The following is a 23,016-nucleotide window of genomic DNA, read 5'->3' as shown; positions in this document are numbered from 1 at the left end:
GACAGACCCAAGATTCTAACTCTTTTGCCACCTCAGGGAGGAAAGTGTCCCTCAAGGTAAGCATTCTAAAGGCAGGGCTGAAACTTACATTGCTTCCCAGCCTTCTGCACAGCCAGGTGGAGCTTAAAGAATGAATGAATAATGGATGGTCGAATGGCTGAGTAAATGCTACTGGGCATTTTTATGTTTTGTTGTTTTTTTAAACTCATCTTTACTGTTGAATGTATTATAGATGTTTCTCCCTTTTTTCCCCATTGACCCCCTCCTCCCCATTCCCGCCCCCTCCTGCCTTCCCCACACTATTGTTGGTGTCCACTGGTTATGCATATATGCATAGAAGTGCTACTGGGCATTTTTAAAAAATTTGTGTTTATTGATTTTTGAGAGAGAGAGGAAGGGAGAAAAAGCGAGAGAGGGAGGGAGATCAATTTGTTGTTCCACTTATTTATGCAATAAATACTCACTTATTTATTTGATGCTTGTATGTTCCCTGACCAGAGATCAAATCCACAGCCTTGTCTTACGGGGGTGACGCTCTAACCAACTGAGCTACCCTGCCAGGGCTGCTACCCGGCGTTCTGAAAAAACAGTTGCAAGAGGAAATCTAGAAGGAGCTGTCCCTGCCACCTTTGAGGGACCATTCATACGCTGAGCTTCATCCAATGTTATTGTTAAGAGGGATTTTGTTCTAGCTTTTCCCTAACTCAACTCCATCTGATCCAGCTGACCTGTATTGACTCTGCTCTGTGCCAGGATCAGCCAGGATGAGTAAGTCACTGGTGTTGCTCTTCAGAAACACACAGGGCCCAGGGTCTCCTGGTCCATGCCTAGGACAAAAAGGTTATTCTCATTCTAGACCTTTGCCAGAAAATCTATTCACTCTTTCTTGACATTCGGAGGACCTCGTGTGAGCTGGGCCAGGCATGAGGAACAGCTAAGGGAGAAGCCCCTGTCTCATGGGCACCAGTCTAGTGTGGGAAACAGTCAGTAAACAATAGCCCTCAGCTAAATGTGATTTATGTAATGATGAATCAGTGTCATAAATGATTTCATTCATTCAAAAAATATTTATTGAGCACTAACTATATATCAGGCATTAGGATTATAATCAGGAATAAAACAGATACATTCTTACTTTCCTGGAGCCTGCAGTTGCCGTGGTGTGTGTGTGTGTGTGTGTGTGTGTGTGTGTGTGTGTGTGTCCACGCACGTGCTCATGCGGTGTGGGGAGAGGCAGATAAAATCTGAAGCAAAAGAATTAGAAGAGGCAATAATGGGAGGCAAGGGGTGAACCTGAGGATTGTTTTAAACTGGGTGGTCAGGGAAGGTCTCTCTGCTGAGACAGTAAGAAAGAGCAGTAGTGAGCAGGGTTGAAGAGAGAGGAGAGGTAGGGGGAAGAACACAGGGCATTGCATGCAAAGGGAACAGAGAATACAAAAGCACTGAGAGGAAGCTGGTACACTGTTAAGTTCAAGGTTAAAAATAAAGAAAAACAACACACAACCTGCCCCATGCATATGTCTTATATCTGATGCATGCTTCTAAATTTGAATCCAAGCTCCTCCAAGTTTGCACTAGGTTTCGCGTGGAAGCTATCCCATGAATCAATTTCAATGAAAAATTTCCAGAATCTATTTAATGCCACCTTTATCTCAAAAATTTAATGTCTACATAGGAATGTCCTGAGCACTTCGTTGAAAAGCAAGTTGCATCCTCCGTGAAAGAGAAATATGTGTGTTTCCCGATGAAACAGCTAATTTCCATGGACCTTAAAAGATGGAAGGTCAGCTACTCCCTGACATATGCACAAGGTTGAAGAGTGGCTCCTGTGGATACACTCATTAGAAACACAAACTGGGACACCAGTCCCTTTCATTTGGATGTTTAGATCTTCTCTATTTGGATATATGGAAACTTGATTTAATGCCTCTCCTCAATCTCTGCACATGAAACATACCTATTTTCTTAAGCATTTAGGAGACCGTTTAATCATACGCGCTTCTGCCCGGCCGGTGTGGCTCAGTGGATTGAGATCGTCCCATGGACTGAGAGGTCCCAGTTCGATTCCTGATCAGGGCACGTGCCTGGGTTTCAGTCTCGATCCCCAGAGAGGGTGTGCAGGAGGCAACCAGTAGATGTTTCTATCTCTCTCTCCCTTCCTCTCTCTAAAAAGCAATAAAAACATATTTTTAAAAAACTATACCTGCTCCTTCCCTTCTCTCTGAAAGCTAATCATCACATCAGACACAATGCCCTTTCCACAAAACTCCAAATTTACTGGTCAAGACATTAGATTTAGAAAAGACTCAATATAGCTTGTTGACATGCTCTAAGACTAACAAATCTTTAGAAGATTAAAGCAATCTGCTAGCTACTATGTACGTCATCTATAATTATATGCCCAGAAGAATGGGTGTTTGGAAGGAACCACCCAAGAAGAATACATAACAACAACAAAAGGAGAAGAAAAAAAAAAAGGGCAAGACGGTAAGAATATCTTTCAGCCTTCATCAGACGAGCTTTATACTGAAGTGAATGGTTCCATCACTGATGCTAGTAGGCAACCGCTAAGATGGCCCTAATGATCCCCACCTCCTTGTATTCATGCCCTTGTGTAATCCCTTCCCCTTGAGTGTGGAATGGAGACAATATCTCACTTCTAAAAACCAGACCTAGGCAAAAGTGATGGGATGTCACTTCTGAGATTAGGTTATAAAAGGACTGGGGCTTCTGTTCCTCTCTCACATTCTGAGGGATGTCAGCTGCCATGTTGGGAGTTGGCCCGTGGAGAAGCCCAGGTGACATTGCAAGAGACTGAGGGAGGCCTAGATCAGCAAGGAAGGAGGCCCCCAGTCCAACAGCCTGCAAGGACCTTTGGCCTGCCAACAGGCAAGCGAATGAGCTGGGAAGTAAATTCTTCTCAACAGAGCTTGAGAGATCCTAAACCAGCTAAGCCTCACCCAGACTCTTGACCCACACAATCTGTGAATACCCAATGTTGTTTTAAGACACAACATTTGGATGATTTTTATACAATAGATAACTAATACAACAATCTTTAACATGGGATATATTTATACTTTTTTTTATGTGACAATGAAATAATCTGTGAAACCAGGTACTAAATACTAGTTTCCACTATGCCTGGAAATTAATTTCTGCTATGAGGTTGACAGGCCAATGGAAAAATGCTACATGCAACCATCTTAAGTCCTGAAACAACTGCCTATACAAGGGATCTTTTTTGGGGAGGGGGGACATTCACAGAAACTTCCAAGAATACTATTTAATAAAACGAGCATAACTTTCAGGATGGCAGAGGCAGAGTAAAATAGAATCTTACCAAGCAAGGCAAACTTATGCTTTATCTCCTCTAAGCAACTAGAGGGAGAAGCGCTCATCTTTTTCAGCATTTTGTCACTCCCATAGTACCTTGTATACACTAATAAACACTGGTTGAATTGAACTGCAAGTTTGTAGTCAAAAGTCTTATATTTAGAAATAGAAATGTTATGATATTCAAGAGCAATATTATATTATGCCCTTAGTCAGAGGAGAATCCCAAATCCCATCTCTCTTTTTCTCCTCCCACCTTTCCAAGCTCCATCTTTCAAAGGCCCTTGACATAGCTGACCTCTTAGAACTGTGTTGCCTATAAGCACAATCTGCAGGTCCTATAGACACACATCCTCCAATCTTCATGGCCAAGATCCAAGAAGGCTTCTCTTTGCTTAAAAATCAAGGGAGAAATAAAAGGCAGAAAATAGCCTTTCAAAATTAAGCCCCCCAAAACATTGAGGCAACTAAAATATCTCAATATTCTGACACGCTGAAGATGTTTTCACTCCATTGCTTTGAGAGGTCATTTAAGGAATTCTGGGGGTCAGGAGTGATTTGAACACCTGCTTAGCTATCTATTGAATTCCTGATCTGGTGACATAAAAAATGTGCAGCAAGAAACAGGACCTATATTGTAAAGAAAAAGAAAAAAAACAGAACTTGTTGATCATTTTTTAAGACGCTACCATTTATGTGACTCATACAATTTGTTAGGAAAACATCTTTAGCATTTTCACTAGAATCTTCTTTTTGCCTGCCCAGGTAGTTGGGGTGCATATTTACAACCTATTGTGTAGTTGATGAACACATGTTTGGCAGCCAGGAGCACAACTAGACTACTATAGAGAATATTCACAAGAAACAGAATAGAACAGGTTAGTTCACTTAAGATATACAGAATTCAATTATTTTATAAATGTATAATCCATGTACACTAGAATTTAGAATAATTTGGTGAAGAGACTGAGCAGCACAGTGGTGTTTTCATCTGAATTCTAGTAATCTGATACACACTGAGGGATTAACCCAAAGGATTTAGTGGCCCGGTAGGCAGTCTATTTTGAGATATTTCTTCTAAGATCCTCCTGCCATTTGGGCTGGGACCCTTCCCTTTACATCCTTTTGCGGATGCATTTTGCTTTGTAAAAGAACCCAGTGTTATACCTCTTAAAAGGAGCTGATCTGGGATACGCTCCTTGCCACCAACACAAGAGGAGGAGAAAGAGATGACAAGAGGGTGAAACAAAGTCTCAAATGAGGGGTGTTCTGTAGAAGAGAAAATAGATGAAAAGAAAATGAGGGTGTTTAAAAGATGTTCCATGTTGTCACAATCAGCAGCTCAACACCAGGTTTCCTGGAGACTGCATAGTGACAGGGAACTGGGAGGCACCAGGTTGAGCTTTCTTGGGCCTATTGACATGCAACATCTGAAATGCAGGTCTTGCCTCCTGACTCCATCTTTCTCCCCTCTTTTACTTTGTTGTGGCTGATGGAAGAGATGCCCCCTATAGGGGACACCCTCTTTTAAGGTAGTTGGGGTGCATATTTACAATCTATTGTGTAGTTGATGAACACATGTCCTTTAAGACCTAAGTGGAACAGAACACAGTGGGTTGGAGGGTGTCCCCTTCACAGTGACTGGAAACCTCAAACATGGATCAAAAACTTTCTGGAGAACCAGGATGTTTAACTTTACTTAAATTAATACTTTAGTTAGTTATTGTTTTTCAAATAATAGTAGTCCAATGACTCAACCAATAAATTACTTATTAAGCACCATAAAAGTCTAGGACCATGACAGGCTTCAATGGGCCAATAAAGTTAGGATTAAGGTCGATAACTAGCATCAGCTAAAGGCCTGGGGTAAATCAGGCTATGGTTTTGTGCTCTAAACTCATGTAAATCTCGCTTGATATTCACAGTCCAGCAAGCTTAACCCATTTCACAGATAAGGAAACTGAGACTCCAGAGAGATGAAGTTGACCAAAATGACATACAGCTACTAACGGGTGGAGTCAATATTCACATTTGGTTCTATCAAGCTTCAAGACTAAGAGTTTATATTCCAACTAGAAAGAGAAAAGACATACGTGAAATTATTAATCAGCACTACCTTCAGATTCAGGTCCAATCCTCAAAGCCTGAACTGCTAGACTTAGGGCCTGAGATCTGGCCTCAGCCTTATTTTCCACCAGACCCCTCCTCTCTTGCTGAACGCATGCCACATCCAGCACTGTGTCCTTTCCTACTTGCCTGCGGCTTCTTCTGCCTAGGACTTGCCCCTCTCTCTCAAACATCTCTCCGCGGGAAAGTCCTTGTTATTTCCAAGGGCCTGCTCACAAGCTCCCCTTCTCCAGGACACCTCCAGCATGGCTGCAGGTCACCTTCCAGCTCACACGCTGCTTTCTATCCACATGGTAATCCCTAGACCCTCCTCCCTGAGGCCTACCTGTGGGCCCGAGGACAGAGCCCAGCAGCTTCCCTGACACATCCGGTCCTCTGTCCCCTAACTCTGGAACGCAGACTAGACAGAACGGTGGGGGCTCGTCTACATGGCTGCCCCTCCTCTTTCTTTGCTGCCCCTTCAGGACCAATAGGCTCCTGTTGCTTTGTTTACAGAAAATGGGCCAAATAATGAGAAAGTTTAAAAATGTTCATAATCCAAAGCTTAGCTCTAGAGACTGTAAAGTGGCGGCCTGTGGGTCACATCTAGACTGAAGACATGTTTTGTTTGACTCACCAAGTGTGTGTGTGTGTTTTTAACTGGATTGAACTGCCAACGAAATTTATACAAAAAATATGGATTGCTGGCGCTTCTTTGGCAACCCTGGATGACATTCCTGCCCAGCAATGTGTAGCAGGGCCTGGGCAGCCACATAAGAAAGGAGCCACGTGCCCCAACTTCCCCCGAACATCATACTGTCTCCCAGACCCGCTCCCATCACCGCCTCCTCCCTGCCTGACACAGTGGATGCTCTTGCATGTGCGTCTGTTCCCGGTGCCGTTCTCCCTGGAGAGTCAGAGGGAGACGTCACGGACAAAGTCACTTTTGAACAGGACCCTGAAACATGGATACAGCTGTTGTGTGGTGTGTTTTTTTTAACCCTCACCTGAGTATATGCCTTACTGATTTTAGAGAGAGAGGAAGGGGGAGAGAGAGAGAGAGAAACATCGACTGGTTGCCTCCTGTACATGCCGACTGGGGATCAAACCTGCAACCAAGGTCTGTGCCCTGACTGGCAATCCGACCCCTAACCTTTTGGTGTATGGGACGAAGCTCCAACCAGCTGAGCCACTCAGCCAGGGTTGTTGGGCAGTCTTACTTCACAGAAGGTAATAGCAACACATTTTACACGTTTTCTGATACCACCCTGCGTCAGCGGGACAGCACAATGTCTGTGCCATCTATATTTTGAAATCAAGACAGCTTGAGTTCCCATTCAGTCTTTGCCATTTACCTGATGAATGAATTTGGAAACCTGGACAAGTTACCTAGTGACTCAGATTGTCCTGCAAAATGGAAATGACACTAGAATCTACCTCACAGTATTATTGTTGTTCATCTGTGAATAAAAGGCCACATATGAAGCTGCCAACTTCTAGTTTTACTGTTACCTTTATTAATACTATTTTAGACTAGGGTCAGGCAAACATTTTCTGTGACAGGGCAGATATGTTAGGTTCTGTGCGTTATACAGACTCTGATGCTACTATAGTGTGAAGGTGGCCAGGGACAATTTGTGAACAACTTGTCCTGGCTGTGTGCTAATAAAACTTTATTTACAAAACAGGCAGCGGGCCAGATTTGGCCTAAAGACCTTGCTGACCTATTTTCTACTATCTCCACAGCCAGACAATGTAAATCAGCTCAGAAGATGCTGTCCAGGTGTCTCCATGACATGGGAGAGTAGGTGCATCCAGGGGGCATCAGAAGGCATTTGTCATCTGTTCACTGGATTCACCAGGGTTAGGCTCAGCCCAGAAATCATGCTGGAGGGGGACAGTTCCCACCTCTGCGTATTGCCGAGGGACCTCTTCCCAATCTTCACCAGAATGTCTTTAGACCTGGGTTCAAACATTGCTTCTTCTAACATGCCTCCACAGGCCTTCCCAACACAGGTCCCTGTATTTTCTCTTCATCACACTGACCGCATCACAAAAAGCACCCATCTATTTGTGCTAGTTTGATGAATCGTGTGCGTGTTCACCCCACCAAAGGTGGCTCCATGAAGGCAGACTCTGCCTAGTTTCCCACCTCTGTCTCTCCAGGCCAGCACTGGCCCCCACACAGAAGGTGCTCTGGAAGGACTGCGCCCGAGAATCCTCTCCTGCGAAATGTGCAAGAAGCACCATGAGGGAGTCATGGGATTTACAGAGCCCTTTCGAACATTTCATTACACGAGTGCAAAATAGCATTACCGAGTTATCTATGTATTAGTCAACTGCCAATTTGATTGCAAGTTCCTAGAGAGCAGGATAGAACTTTTCAAGAATCAGATGCTGGATAAATAAATGAAGAACTAAGGGTCCTGGGTTCTAGTTCTACTTGTCACTAGCTCCGAGCACATGCCTAAAACTGAGTCTCTGCATCTATTAAATAAAGGGGGCTGGACCCAATTTCTTCCATCTCTCTGATCTTATAAATCCCGTGAGTCTATTAAAATGCTTGTGGCAAATTAGACCAGAGCATTTTTCTGAGACCACCACGGCAAGTCCTCCTGATCATCTTTATTAACACTCTCCGGCCAGTCATGCCTAAGTCCAACTGTGCCTGTGCAGATGGCAGAGCCAGAGGGACCAACTGCACCTACGAACATGCCCACTTTCAAGCCAGGAGGTCTCTGAGAATGTTACCAGTAACCTTCCCTGTGTCTGACCACTCGGGCGCATGGTAGTGGCCTACGTTCTCTAGTGCAAATTTCCAGCCAGAACTAAGCCCGCCAAAGTTGGGTCGTCAGAGAAGCAAAGCAACTAAACTGGGCCTGGCTTTGAGGAAAGCCTGTGGACAAGATAAAGAGTGAGCAGAATTTTACTCTCTGGTCCAAGATCTGGCTCATTTCCCTTTTTTTCAATGATACTCAGATTTGAGCTCAAACTAGATGACGGCAAGCAAAGCTCAGACCAAAGGGAAAACAAGATTCTGTCCAAATGATTTCCGTCTCCGATGTTCCACTGGGAGCGCGGGGCAGGTCTAGTGACAAGTGGATGGTGACTTGGCCTGTGATCTCTGTAGCATGCAAGGCTTCCCCTTAGGAGGTTAAAAACAAGAAACCCATACACACATATATGTATCCACATACACACACACTTTAATATGCATGTATATATACTTATTTTAAAAACATATTCCTCCCTTAAAAAGAATATACAGATTTAGCAAGTTTAAATTATTTGCACTTAGTTCTTTGTCTCTAGTTATACAGTGTTCTTTTGTGCTGGTAAAACAACATGTGCTTTAATTAGCAAATATCTGTAAATAATTTACTTGCTTTTCAAATACAACAGAACAATGGGGTTAATTTTCACATACATTTACCCAGCATGCATCCTGGGCCTTCAGCCAGACTCTCCCATTGTTCAATAACTATATCAAGCTGTCCAAGTCTTGCTGTCCTCCTTGGTGGGGTGGAGGGTGGGGCAAGGGGACTGGAAACCCAACTTCCAGGAGCAACATCCCATTTTGCAAGACCCCAGAAGACAAGCTAAAGCAAACTCTTATGATCTCTAACCCTGGATCCTTCTGCAAGGAACGTGGAAGCGTGCCAAGAGCAAAGGGCATTGGAGTAGGGGCTGAGGATACAGGCACTCTGCAGCGCCCCCCCCACCCCAGACAGTGTAAGCCCCAAAACATACGGTGTAATGTATGAGGCCTGTGAATCACAGAACCTCACGCAGGCTTTGCAGGGTTAAAACTGGGCTCTGCGCATGCAGTGCAAAAAAAGATGTTAAATCAAATGAGAATGACTGCTCCAGGACTGGAGGCACTATTATTTTGAATAAGATTGAAAAGGGCAGAAAAAGCAATTCAAAAACATTTCAATTATGTATTTCCCAGAACTACATCTTTGAGCAACTAATGCAAATGTTACCACCACAATAAAACTTCTTCCCACATAAAAGCATATAAAACAGGTTGAACAGCATATACTTTATATATCATATGCATATTTTTGACTATTAATAAAAAATTCAAAATCTATGTATGCTTTACTCTCCTAAGCAATACAATAATTATGATTAAGGGACAGGCAGCACAAAAAGAGCCAATTTATCTTACTCGTGCTCAGGAATACTATTGTGTAACTAAGCAACTAAAGACAAAATATGGTCTAATTAATTCACTCCTATGCTTATTTAAAAGACACAATTAGAACATTTTTATTTTCTAGCCTGCACAGTAGTTCAACATGCTTGAGGGTGTAGAAAGCAAAGCCTATTATTCTCAAAGACAAGAGTTTAATGTTTAGTGCCACTGATCAGGCTTGGAACTCAACTGTGGGGAGGAGGGGGTGTGTCTCCCAGCTGGGCTGTACTTGGAGTCACGAGAGAGGAAAGGTAGAGGGAAAGATGTTTATGGGGCCACTGGATTGACTAGCAACACGTGGTCTCTACCCCCTGTGTTTTCACTGTGGCACAAACGTGGAGATGGGACTGTGAACTTGATGGTCACTTGTACAAGGACGCACACCACTGTAGGTCTATTTACACGGCAATAAAGATTCTACAGAAAATTCATGTAATTAAACCACTCGTCCTAGTCTGGGTGGTAAATGTCAAATATCCATCTTTAATGCTGCTAACAGTGCATCTGATTTTAAAAGCAGAATTAATTTATGCAAGTATGTGCTAGGAGATTGATGCCATTAGCATGATTCTAAAGAATCATTTCAATAATCATCATCATCTGCATGTTTGAAATGCGTTGTCAATACAGACATTCACAGTCCAGGATGTGAGCCCCGCTCTCTGAGGGCTGAGACCCAGGTTCTAATCTCTGGCGAGAACACGGTGTGGCTGCAAAAAGCAATTGTTGTGCAAGGGAGTTATACACAGGGACAGATTTTTCAAGAAATGCAGGATCCATGACCACATTTATGAGAGGCGAATGAATCCTTAAACCAACAATCGATAAATTTGTTTTAAATTTCCTTAAAAGCCAAGCCAACGGGTAATCACTAGCTGCAATATTATTCTGAGTAGAAGATGGCAAATATCCAACTGCCCTGGCTATAAAAAAAAAAAATGACAAGCAAATGCATTTGATTCAAGCAATTATATTCTGGATATTGGTTAAAACTAGACTTTGATAAATGAGCTTGAGTCATGTATCACTAGATGCCACTATGAACAATGGTATGCTTTATTAATAATTAATAACGAAGTATTTACATGTATGGACTCATGTACTTCATAAAAATAACATTTCCTTAGTATGTGCCTGACATTTTCAATGTCAGGAGAGGTTTTAGTTGCTTACAATTTTGACTCGCTATCAACCAGCTTAAGGCCATCAGTCTGAAGATCATGCTGGCTGACGAACTGCCAACCAACACTCAGGTGAGGAGCGACTCTTCTTCCCAAAAGTCTAGTCTTTTTATAGATTGCCATCCCAAAGCCCTGACCTTTTATGGGCCGATGGCTGGAGATTGGAAAAGCACTGAGAGAGAGAGAGAGAGAGAGAGAGAGAGAGAAAGTTGCTGGCTCTAGCCTGATTATCAGTCCCAAATATTCACTAATTTATCTTGCGTGCCCCTGAAAAAAAAAAAAAACACCTCACTTTTTTTCACATCTGATGGTGCAAAATGACTATGGATTTCAGGGAAAAAAAAGAAAAAGAAAAAGCATGAAATGGGGTGCCAGAGCTGGCCCACATATGAATGACTGATCATAGGCCCTGTGCCAGAAAGAAACTGGACCAAACTTAAAGAAAGCAGGCTGTGGGAAAGCAGGCATTTTCATTATTTTGTTAGTCATTCAATAAATACTTATTGTGAGCAGCACTGAATACTGTGGAGGGACCAAGTGAAAAAGGCATAACCCTCTGCTCCTGAGAACAGCTCTGTGGTGGAAAAAGCCAAGGGAAAGAACAGACCCACTGAAGGCACAATGCAAAGACCCTGGGAGGTTAAAAACCCACCATGGACTGTAAGCTCCCTGAGGGCATGGATTTCAATCTGTCTTGATCACTGCTGTATCCCAAGGGCCTGGAACAGGCTCTGGCACAAACCAGGAGCTCTTTAAATATGAATGGAATGAATGAGACTTCAAAGGTGAAGACAGCACTTCCTGGTTTCAGGAAAGTTCCTGAAAGGCTACAAATAGTGACCTTCGTTAATCCCCCACTTCAACTAGGGAATATAGACAAAAAGATAGCTTTTCTGAAACCACTATCTGTTCATGGGGCTAGATTTGAGCTCTTGGAGGGCTGAGGACAGCTCCTTTAGCTCTGTATCCTGTAGTCCAGCATGTACTATGTCTTCCATCAATACCCGAGGAGCTGGATAAATTATTTTTCCAAAAACAGGCAGATAGTGAATCTTCCTTTTTATGCACATTGCATGTATTGTCAGCACAGGTCACCGACGTACTATATAGTCTTGGATTGTTTTTACATTTTAAAAAATGTGTTGGTCTCATTTCTCTATCAAGATTGATACACTTCTTGAGAAAAAGGGCCACACCATGAACTGTTTTGCATCCGTCTCTGTACCTAGCAGAGCGCTGAGCACATGGTTAGCACTCAACACGTAGTTATTGTTTGTATATTTTTTCATTGTTGACAGTATTACAGATGTCCCCCATTTTCCCCCTTTACCCCGTCCACCTAGCTCTCCGCCCACCCCTGCAGGAGTGGTTTTTGATTAACTCAAGATAGATGATACCAACATTGGCAAGCGTTAGGATCTTCATCACACAAAATATAACTTCCTACAATTTTACTGATTCTCAAATATTAACATCCTAGACTCAATGTTAAAATATAGTTTTGTATTTGTAAATGTTTTTGACATAGTAATGTTAAATTATGTCTTAAACTACTAGATCTTGCTTCAAACCCAAGTAGGAAAGAAGAAAAGGTACACAATCATGTTCCTTATTTCGAACGAGCCCCATAGGTCAGCAAACTTGGTCTGTAAGGGGCCAAATAGTAAACATTTTCCACTGTGTGGGCCATATGGTCACTGTCACAACTACTCAGTTCTGCCTCTGTAGTCTGAGAGCAACTATAAACAATACATAAACAAATGAGTCTGCCTATGTTCCAATAAAACTTTATTTACAAAAACAGAGAGTAGACCAGATTTGACCCTGAGGCGTCAGTCTGCTAATGCTTGTCAGTGTCCAATAAATTCTCTCCAGAGAACTCTTAGTTCTCACCCTAGTACTAAAGGGCCTGCCTGTCAGAGAGTGGAGATATTCCTTCCCTAAGTTTAAAAGTATCACTAAAAATAAAAACTCTTATAACTGCACCCATAATTTGCTGAGCTCTCCAGTATAAGTACTATGTTAGTTGCCAGGTTCTTTTCATTATTATTTCTAATTCTCTCAGCAAAGTAGAGATCATTGAATTCATTTTAAAGATGAAGAAACTGAGGCTCAGAAAAATTAAAGAAAATGTCCAAGGCTAGTGGAGTCACTGAAGAGGCTTAGAAATTTCTAAAAACTCAGCGCATGGATACAGATCAGAGACTGAATGGCCATCCATAGAGCCCCAGTTGTGATACCATCAGTCAACCTTTTTAAAAACCCTGCCAATCCAGTTGACAGCATTCGTCAACACTAAAATGCAAATTCTTAAGGAGTCTTTTATTTTGGTGACACAGCTAAAACCACCATATAGATGAAAGCCAGCTTGATTTGGAAGAATCTGAATTGGCTATATATTCTAGCAAACTAATCTAGATGCCACCTTCTCACAGAAAAGCTTTCTTTAGGAGGGCCCATGGGAGTGATTTCAAACTTAAATGAGAACAATAACACTAATATTAATGATAATTATAATGACTCAATCATTATTGAAGAATCTACTACAGTATGTGCCAACCACCACTGTAAGCAATTTACATGTATTAACTTATTTAATCTTTAAAATAATCCTAGGAAGTAGGTACCATATTCCCATTTTACAGAAGAGAAAACTGAGGCACGATGAGTTTAAAACTTGCCCAAGATCACACAGCTATAGCACAACTGTTTAAAATGTAGAATCCTGGACCCCATTTTCAGATATTCTAATTGAGTTAATTTCTTTAAAAAAAAACCATAACTTTTTAAAGAGACTAAGATTATATATATGTATATGTATGTATATATATCTATATCTATCTATATATCTATATCCATATCTATATCTATCTATATATCCATATCCATATCCATATCTATCTATCTATCTATTTATCTATCTATCTATCTATAGAGAGAGAAAGAGAGAGAGAGAAACATGGATTTGTTTTCCCATTTATTTATACATTCATTGGTTGATTCTTATATGTGCCCAGCTTGGGATCGAACCTACAAATTTGGTGTATTGGGATGACACTCTAACCAACTGAGCTACTTGTCAAGGGCTTTCAGTTCATTTCAATAGGGGCTCCAGAGTATACATTTTTAATTATTTTAAACCCATGGTGAGGCTGATAGTCAAACGACTTTTTGAAATCCTGCCTGTGTGCTAGAATCTGTAATGCTCTGATGTGCTTGATCATGACTCCCTGACATCATTAGTTTATTCATCTACACTTAGAGTTGCATATTATCAGCAAGCCTCCTTGTAGACTCCAGCCCATGGACCGTCAGGCTGAAATCCATGCTTGCACATCCACCTATTTTAAGAGGGTATATTGCCAATAGATCAAGCACTTGGCAATTTGAAAATGAATGTAATCAGAAGTTACCCAGTAACAGAACCAATTACCCGCCTACTTTGCCATTTTCCTCCTCTGAAGAGCTACTGGATGAATGTGGCAATTGTGGGTAATTACTGAAGACACTTAACTCCTTGCATATGGCCTTGCTATTTGCTTTCATGATAATTTAAAAGAGTGTCATGATTAGGCTCAGGAACCTCCACACAGACATAAAGATTATTATGTTTATTGTTTATAAATTGAGAATATCTAGAATCAAGATCACCATAATCATAACTCTTTTCTATTTATTTAAGGATTTTACAGTGTATGATGTACTTTTGCCAATATAATGCCTCTTCATATTCACAACAATCCACAGTCAACCTTATTATTGTTCCCATTTTGTTGCTGAAAAAACTGAGGCTCAGAGTGTTTATGATTATTCAATAATCATATAAATAGTAAGTTGCATAATCAAGATGTGACTCTGGAAGTAAATGAAGGCAGCAGTGTGTATAAGCATGCAAATAATTATCATAATTATTAATACTAATAATAACGTATTAATGGTTATTAATAATGCTATTAAAATGTAACTGCTTTTGTTATATACCACTGGCTAGAATTACCCGAACTTTATAGAATAAAAATGGTTCTGCTACCTAAATATCTGGTGACCTTTAGCAAAACTGAAATAGTCATAGTTCTGAAATGTACAAGAAACTGTCCATATTAGTATACACTTCTAGAATATAATATGATGTATTCAGGCTCTGGTTTCAAGAGTAGGTTTCAGTGGAAAAATAAACCAATCTTAAAGTTTAAGAAGGCCTAGGTTCCAGCCTGGTAACCTTTGACAAATCATATAACCTCTGCAAGTTTCTGTCTCCATCTGTAAAATGGGTATACAAAGCCCTGCCTTATCCAGCCTCATACGATTATTACAAAAGTCAATAAGAAAATAGTCTCCAAAGAAAGCCCTCCGTAGATCATAGCAAACCACACAGGGATGCTATTTGTAATCTCACACAATAATAATTTTCCTGCTTTTAGACATATTTACACTTCAAGAAATCATAAAAAGACAGACTGGTTCTCTTAAGCCAAAAAAGCATACTGAGTCCTGGCTGTCCTTTCCAAATGGATGCTGATGTCAGCTCAATCAGGAAATTATTAACCTCCATTTGGTTACTTAAAATAAACTGTACTGGCTGATTAAAATGTGCTGAACATTTTCTCCAAGTAACAGTGCACATCACCAAGAAACCTTTCTCTTTCAGTTATACATTGTAAATGGCAAATGCATCATTCAAAACTATTTAAAATCAATAATAAAAATCATTTCACTGCATATAAACAAGTTAATGGAGTAAGTGAAAACAAAGCAAATTTCTTAATGAGAGGGCCCTGTTGCCCCCTCTAGGTGCCAGCAGTAAGTGCTGGTTTCTGTAGGATCTCCTCCAGAGGAGACTGCTGCAGCTACTCTGCTAATGAATGACTAACTTAGGCCAGGGGGAAAATGACATCACCAGGGTGGAAAACCGATCTGTATTGGGAAACTATCTACCTGTGTTATATTTGTCATAATTATTTTGCACAATGCAGCCTGCATTTGCATAATTTTGAGGCGTGTCATTATCTCAATTGAAAATTGTTTTAATATGGCTGAATAATTCACAATGACATCAGCCAAAGTCCTAATGAAATATACAAGTATAATCATACAGCTAATTACCAGCCGTGTTAGCATTAAAAAACAAATCATGCATAATATTAGACGATGTATATGCAGCTGAGGATTATAAATAGAGCCATCTCTCTCCCCAAATCCCCTAGAGTTTACTTTTAAATGGCAAGATTAATTTTCTCAGGTATGGCTTATATAGCAGTAACAAAATGCACAGATCATTACAATGGTTCACTTTCATTTCCGCATAATGAAATTTTTTTTAAATCGTGTATTTAAAAATACATCTATTCAATATCAGCAGTTCTAACAGATGCAACCTTCTGCTAATATTGGCTTTTATTCTTAAATCAGAATTCACTATTTAATTACACCAACAGAAATTAAAACTGGACCGAGTGGGGTCTTTAAAAAATATTCCAATTTCAATTCAAAAAAAAAAAAGTGACCACAAAATATCCCATAAAACACTGAATAATTTCCTTCTGGGTTTAGTCAGAAGTCTATTAGGCACCAGCTCTTTTCTGGATATTTAATCCTTCCCTTTTCCAGATCACAGGCCATGTTGAAGTAATAAATTTGAAAAGCAAATAAGAAATCAGGAGGGGGAGGAGGAGGAAGACAGCTGCGCAGGAAAGTTGGGTCGGGGGAGGGGGCCGAGCTAGACCTTGGGAGGGGGAAAGAGCTCAACCTGTTGGTAGCTTGCAGGATTTTTCACAGTTATTTCCAAACAACACCTTAGTAAAATTGCAGGCAGACGTCGGGAAACGTGAACATTTAAAACCCAAAGCTGGCCCTGGAGGGCGGAGGAGGTAAGGGGGGAGGGGTTCGGAGAGGAGGGCGGGGCTTATTTCCGAAGAGGCAGATCTCGGAGGGCGAACGTTTTGACGAACTCCTGTAATTAACCGGCAAAGACCACTGATGGGTAATTCGATCCTTGGGAGAGCGAGTGAACTAGCGATGCCAAAAGTACAATCAACAACGTCAGACCAAGGAATTCTGGAAGGACTGGCAGGCAGCTCCAAGCCCCGGGATGAGTTAAACGGGGAACCATTCATTTAACAAAAAGATCCTTACACCTACCTCGAAAGCTCTAGAGCCTGGCACAGAGCTAGCTGCCCTCAAAAGTCTCACTTTGATTACCCTGCTCTTGCTTGGGCAACACAAAGCCTTGCCAGGCGGCGGTGCACCCTCCCTCCCCGCCGCGCCGTGGGCACAGACTCCCCAAAATAGTTCCCCTGGTAGGTACCACGGCGCTGAGGTCGGTCAGCTGACAAGGGGAGCCCGCAGAACTGCGGTCACACAAGAAAATGACAGAACCAAAGGGAGGCTGCCGCCCCGGCGCCCGGTGACAGCGGGCTCACCTCGGCGTCCTCCTGGGAGCGCGGTGAGCGCCCCCGCGGCCTCCCAGAAACGTGCCGGGGAGGCTCGGTCCCTCCCCACTCTCCCCAGGAGCGCCGTCTGGGCACGGAGGACGCCGAGCCCACAGGGCCAGTGGGCGAGCACACACCCCTCTGCCCTTCCTTCCCGGTCCCCGTCCCACACATCCCCACAGATTGCGCTGGAAGACGTCCACTTGGCGTGGAGTAATTGGAAACTAGAACATCAAATGGCTTGTCCGAGGGGGAGGGGGTGGGGGCGAGAGATAGTTGTTAATGCTTAACGTGTTTGTGCCGGTTACACGACCGCTTTGAAATCCGCCCGGGCAGATCTGCAAGTTATTTGAATGTATTATTCCAGTACCTGTCATTTATCACTTTATTCAACACGTCTTTGCCAACTCAATAGCTTTTGATCTCACTCTGCCTCCATTTCGTAATTTCCGCCCTCTTAAACATATCAAATACTTACTTTAAAAAAAAAAAAAAAAAACGTGAACAATATCGAAACCCACCGAAAGAAACCCACCCAGCCCCGACCGAGCCAGACGCGAAGGTAAATTTTCAAAAGGCAAAAAATATATAAAAAGCTACTGATGTTCAAGGAGCAGTAGCAGGAAAGCGAATGAACACACACACACACACACACACACACACACATCCCTGAACAAAACCCTTCTCGAACAAGTTATTTGATCTTGACTAAAATCAGCAGTTGGATCCTCTTTGTAAAGCTGACAGCCAAACTCTGACAATGGCAAAATACTCGAGCCCCAGCTAGTGGCGCTACCCCTTTAAAAAAGGAGTCGTTCCTGCTCGCCTGCAGAAGTGAATACAGTATTTTCAAGCTTGCCCTGTAATAAGCATTACTAGGGGGAAAATAATAAAGAAAGAAGAGAGGGAGATATAAGTTTACCACCTCGCCATGGTCGCTATTTCTGCCCTGGGGGGTATCTTCTGGGAGGAAATAAAGTTTAGAGCTGGATAAAAGTTGCCGGCTGGTCCTCTCTTCCCACAACAGCTGGAGCTCCGCTATGCAAATCGGATCCTTTGGCGTACATCTTACAAAGAAAAAGTCGCCAAGGGACAAAATTCTTGGTTTGCCTTCAAGGTGGAATTGAAAAGCCTTGTAGAAAATGTAAGGTCCGTGCAAGCCACACGGTGAGCCGACCCACTGCAGGGGAAAAAAAGCACCAAATAAATAATGTAGCCATCAGAGCACAAACATCTATTTCCAGACACATTTACACACAGACATCCACACTCTTAATACAGAAGAGCCAACAGATATAAAGCTGGGTGTAAAAATAATAGAGCCCACAAATTTTCTGCCTCCCTTAAAAAAAAAAAAAAAACCTCCCCCCCCCACCCCCCGCCACCTCTCCCTACCTCTCCATCTGAGGCGGTAAAATTACATTATGTATGTATGATCAGTGCAGGGATTTTTTTAAACAATAAAAATGATTTGGGGGGATGCAGAGGGTAAAAGTTTGGTGAAAAGTTTGTGGGGGGTGTGGGTGGATGTAGAGGTGTGGGTGAGCTGGGGGGCTGGGGGGTTCCGGGGGGTGCCGGGATCGGAGGAGCGGAGGAGAGCGAAATACCTGGAGTGAGTTGGGCTCCATCTCGACGTTCTGAATTGATTGAACTCAACATTCTCTCCAAACTTGTTGGCTTGAATGGATTGCATCAGGTCCTGGCAGGGAAAAACATTCTCTGTCTTCAGCCGGCGTAATGTCTCAATATAAAACTGAGTTCTTGCCTCCCCTTCGGCACCAAAATGATTGAAAATATGTCCTAATATTTCTCCGACGACTCAATTTTAAGCTCCTGTCAAAACTGTGTAGATTTCTCTCCAAATGTGGGTTGATCAAATTCATAACCGGGAGAAAGGCTCCGTCCGATCTCGGCGGGAAGCGGATGGATCAAGGCAAAAAACATATAGGAAGGTTTGTAAAAATAAAATCCACCCTAAAACTGTGTGAAGATGAGATCTCCCTCTTCCCAATCTCCCATGTTTGTGGGTGTCGTCAGATGAGATTTTTGGAGGAGACGAGAGTTGACGAGCTCCTCTGTGCATCTGACAGGACCTGCTTGTATATGTCTAATATAAAGAACATTTCCTGCAGAGATTCCGGGGCGCTGCTCCTCTTTCTAATGCTCCTTAGCAGATTTGCTGTTATTAGACATGTAGATTTGTTTGATAGTTAAATTACGCTTCCTCACTGCCATGTTTTCGAGAACTAATCTGTTAAATTATCTTTTGATGCCTATTTACATGGAAGGGAAAAGTGGGTTATCGATTATATAAACATATAAATATTAATGCATTTGTTCGCTTCGCAAAAAAAAATACTCAGCGAAAATAAATAAATAAAAGAATAGAAAGACAAGTGAGCAATGCACACATATCTCAGGATTTTGCAAACAATATTGAACGGACAGCGACTGCATTTAGGGACTGGAACAATAAACGATGCATGATAAATCAATAAATGCTAGCAGCGAGTCTGCTCGGAATATGAATTCAGGCTCCCGGTTCTGCGTGTGCATTCTTTAATTTTGAAGTATATACACTAGTACGTGTTTACAATGCTGATGGACGCCAAGGGCGCTCTCAAATGATAATGTGTTTATATAACCCAGCGCTACAGGAATAATATACCGACTCCTACCCCACCCCCACTCCCTCCCCCGCCAAAAAGGGAGGGGAGCTTCCTCAATAATAGTTTGAAACTGAAAAAATCCATTTGCAAACTAGTTAAATACAACCAGAAATTAAGCTGTTGAAAACCGGGGGCATGAACCGTAAGACAATAAAGGCTTTAAATGTGTATATTTATTGTTCTGGAGCCCTGGAGAATTGCGAGGTTTGCATGCACGGCTATTATGCAAACACAGAGAAACTTAAGAGCGACAGAACAAGGAACAGGCAGAGACTGCAAAGCCCTCGCTCGCTCCGACCCAGCTGCCGGTCCTCCGCCAGGCTAGATTGCATTTTCGCAGTGTTGATGTAAAATGGTGTACTCGCTTCCCCCACGCTCCCCCACCCCCTTCCCCGCTCTCCTCCCACTCCTTCCAGCACCCCCACCCCCGATGATTTTATTATATTGGCACCAATCGTTCCAAAGTGGGTCTGGCATGCTAAAAAAGTAAACATGTACTATATGGGGAATAAGGTCTGTATAGTATGACAGTTGAAACTTGATCTGTGATAAAATTACAGGATGTTGAAATTACTAGTAAGCTATTTTTAACGCTTTCGCAACGTTTCACCTCTAGTCACAGCATCTAGTTGAAACAGGATTACTTTAATGAAAATTATATTCACATGGCTGAAGTTAATACACCCAGCAGAGCACAAATGCCTTATATTTAGTGACTTGAGGTGGAAAGACCCTCTGTGTGTATTTTTATGCCTTTTCATAACGTCTGCGTCCGCTGCAGTAAGAATTAGGGCACTTAACATTATCTAAACCACATTTTTGATTCAGAACATGGGGAAGTAATAAAAGGCAAGATCTATCTCGTTTCTATACACACAGTGATAAACGAAAGAAAATGGCAGATCCTCCAATTACAATAAGTAATAAAAGCTCATGCCAAACAGCCGGTATTCTGAAAGATGTCGAAAACTATTTTAATAATTTAAAGTAATATCACAACTCTGCATCATGAAGGAGGACAATATAACAATTCACAGTCTCCCAGCTTTTGCATTAGCCAAATTATGACTTGCACATCACTCTTTAATTATCTTCCTTGAAATTTCATCTGATCTTTCTATTTTATAAACATGGGTTACAAAGAGAAATTACAGCTCTCCTGCTCTCTCTCTCTTTTTAACTTTATGATGCATACTGCAGACATTTGATTAAAATAACCCATTTTGTTCATTTTTTTAACATATGAATGGACTTGACTGAAGGGCATTTTACATATTTTTAAATACATGAGAGGTGCCTAAGGCTTCTGTTAGTCTGTCCTGTTAGCATAAATATATATGTATTCAGTTCAAGTAATCCTATATTAAAAAACTTGAGTTGCAGTACTTTGACAAGATCATATGTAAGATCGACTCTGAGTCAGTTTCCTGTATGACCAATGCAGCAGTATTTGTGCAGGAAACCTCAACAGAATGCCTGAGGGTATCCCTCAATTGTATATTAAATCTCTCTCAAAAAATACATAGCTCTTTACAGCATCTAAGCAACTTCTACTGTTTTTGGTGTTATAAGTCTTTGAGTGTCTGTAAGGGACTTTATCTAATTAGAAACCCTGTTTCTCTGTCTGTTCAAGGTAGGCGCTGAACCAGGATGCATGCTGCGTAATCTCTCTTCTCGCAAACTCCCGATAAGGTTTTTGTGATGTTAACAATTGCAGGGATCTAGGTCTGAATATTTTTGAATATCTGCAGTCTTGTAATCAGATGAATGTTAAATTTCAAAACTGAATCACAGGGGTGTCTCCCCTGTCTTTTTATAGCACCACCACTACCATCCCCATGAACATAATAAAATGTAATAAATCAAACCTTGGGTCCAATACTGTGAATGGCTTTTAAAATCATAGATCACAATGGTGTGTGTTTACAAAAAAAAAAAAAATAACAAAACAAAAACCCCCCAAAACCCACCCTCTATTTTACCTCTTTAATATGATGCTTGATAGGCACCTGTAAATTATCTGTGTAGCAAATATCCATACAAAGAAAGTTTCAATTAAGATAAGGAGATTGTATTGAAACAGTTCTTTGAAGTAATGTAGTTAATAGCCTGTTTGATTTCTGCTTGTGAGAGTAATAACGTGGATTCAAGGCTCCATCAATCACAGAGCAGATGTAAGACTTGAGACACCGACACCCAGGGGAATAGAGGCAAACTCCTGCCGTGCAGGGTCCCTGGGCTAATGTAAAGTAAATACTCATAAACAGATTGAATGCTGTAAGAAGACAATCCATTCAGGACAGTTATAATCATGAAAGCAACTGCTTTATTTATCTATAAAAGAAAGCTTGTAGCTGCGATTCACTGTGTACAAAAGAGGAGTGGAGGAAAAAAGCAGTGTGTCTTTATATGACCCACTATTTCTAGGCTCTTATATTGAAACACAGGAACCTATACCAACATATATATACCAGCTGCTTTGCTAGCCAAAAATACAACTCTGATTTAAGCTATGTAGTTTATTTAAAGGGTGAAAAATTAAAAATCAGTCTCACCCCTCAAGGGGGTGAGGGAGCAGTGGACACATTATTCAGTGTCTATGAATCGTTTCATAAAGGATCAGGAGGATTAAGTTAGTTGCAAAAACCAGCAGTGACATAATTAGGCAGCTTGGGCTATAATAAACAGGATCATTAAAAAAAAAAAAAAAGTACAGTTTGAAGAAAGAAGGCGACCATTTCGAAAATTCCAACCTCTCTGCGCACCTCTGGGCCTCCCCCTCCCCCAAATTGCAAAAGACAACTGAAGCATTTTTGACCTTGGCTATAATAATACTTCACGTTTTAGCACTTTAGTCAGCATTTTATCTACTAATTGCTACACACTACCGCATGTGGCTTGAATCTGCCACTGCAGCTTTCTCTCATTGGTGAGCGAATTGCTTGATAAAGACTAGGAATTCAACCTGGCTGTTTCCTTGCCCCCCCCCCCCCCCTTCTTCTTCCAGCCTGAAGCCTCTAATTTTTCCAGAAAATACTGCATGGATCAGAACAGGGCCAGTGAATGATCCCCTCATCTCCTTTCATCGGTTAAAC

At 41.6% G+C, this 23,016-nt stretch overlaps 1 protein-coding gene across 2 annotated transcripts in view; it reads right to left on the bottom strand.

The window, feature by feature from the left end:
• ARID5B (AT-rich interaction domain 5B) overlaps nt 1-19,313 on the bottom strand; it is a 175,825-nt gene extending 156,512 nt beyond the window's left edge. The window contains exons 1-2 of one of the 2 annotated variants that reach the window (XM_036264631.1): nt 18,860-19,313; nt 18,178-18,432 (exon numbers count right to left, since the gene is read on the bottom strand). In XM_036264631.1, the coding sequence (XP_036120524.1) occupies nt 18,178-18,432; nt 18,860-18,880 (276 nt within the window). In that variant the 5' untranslated portion in view covers nt 18,881-19,313. The remainder of the gene's footprint in view (nt 1-18,177; nt 18,433-18,859) is intronic. The other variant, XM_036264632.1, reaches the window with a different exon arrangement.
• Nucleotides 19,314-23,016: the final 3,703 nt, after the last annotated feature.

This window comes from Molossus molossus, unplaced genomic scaffold (assembly GCF_014108415.1).
Source record: "Molossus molossus isolate mMolMol1 unplaced genomic scaffold, mMolMol1.p scaffold_m16_p_17, whole genome shotgun sequence".
Classification (NCBI taxonomy): Eukaryota; Metazoa; Chordata; class Mammalia; order Chiroptera; family Molossidae; genus Molossus; species Molossus molossus.
This window is presented reverse-complemented; position numbering and strand designations above follow the sequence as displayed.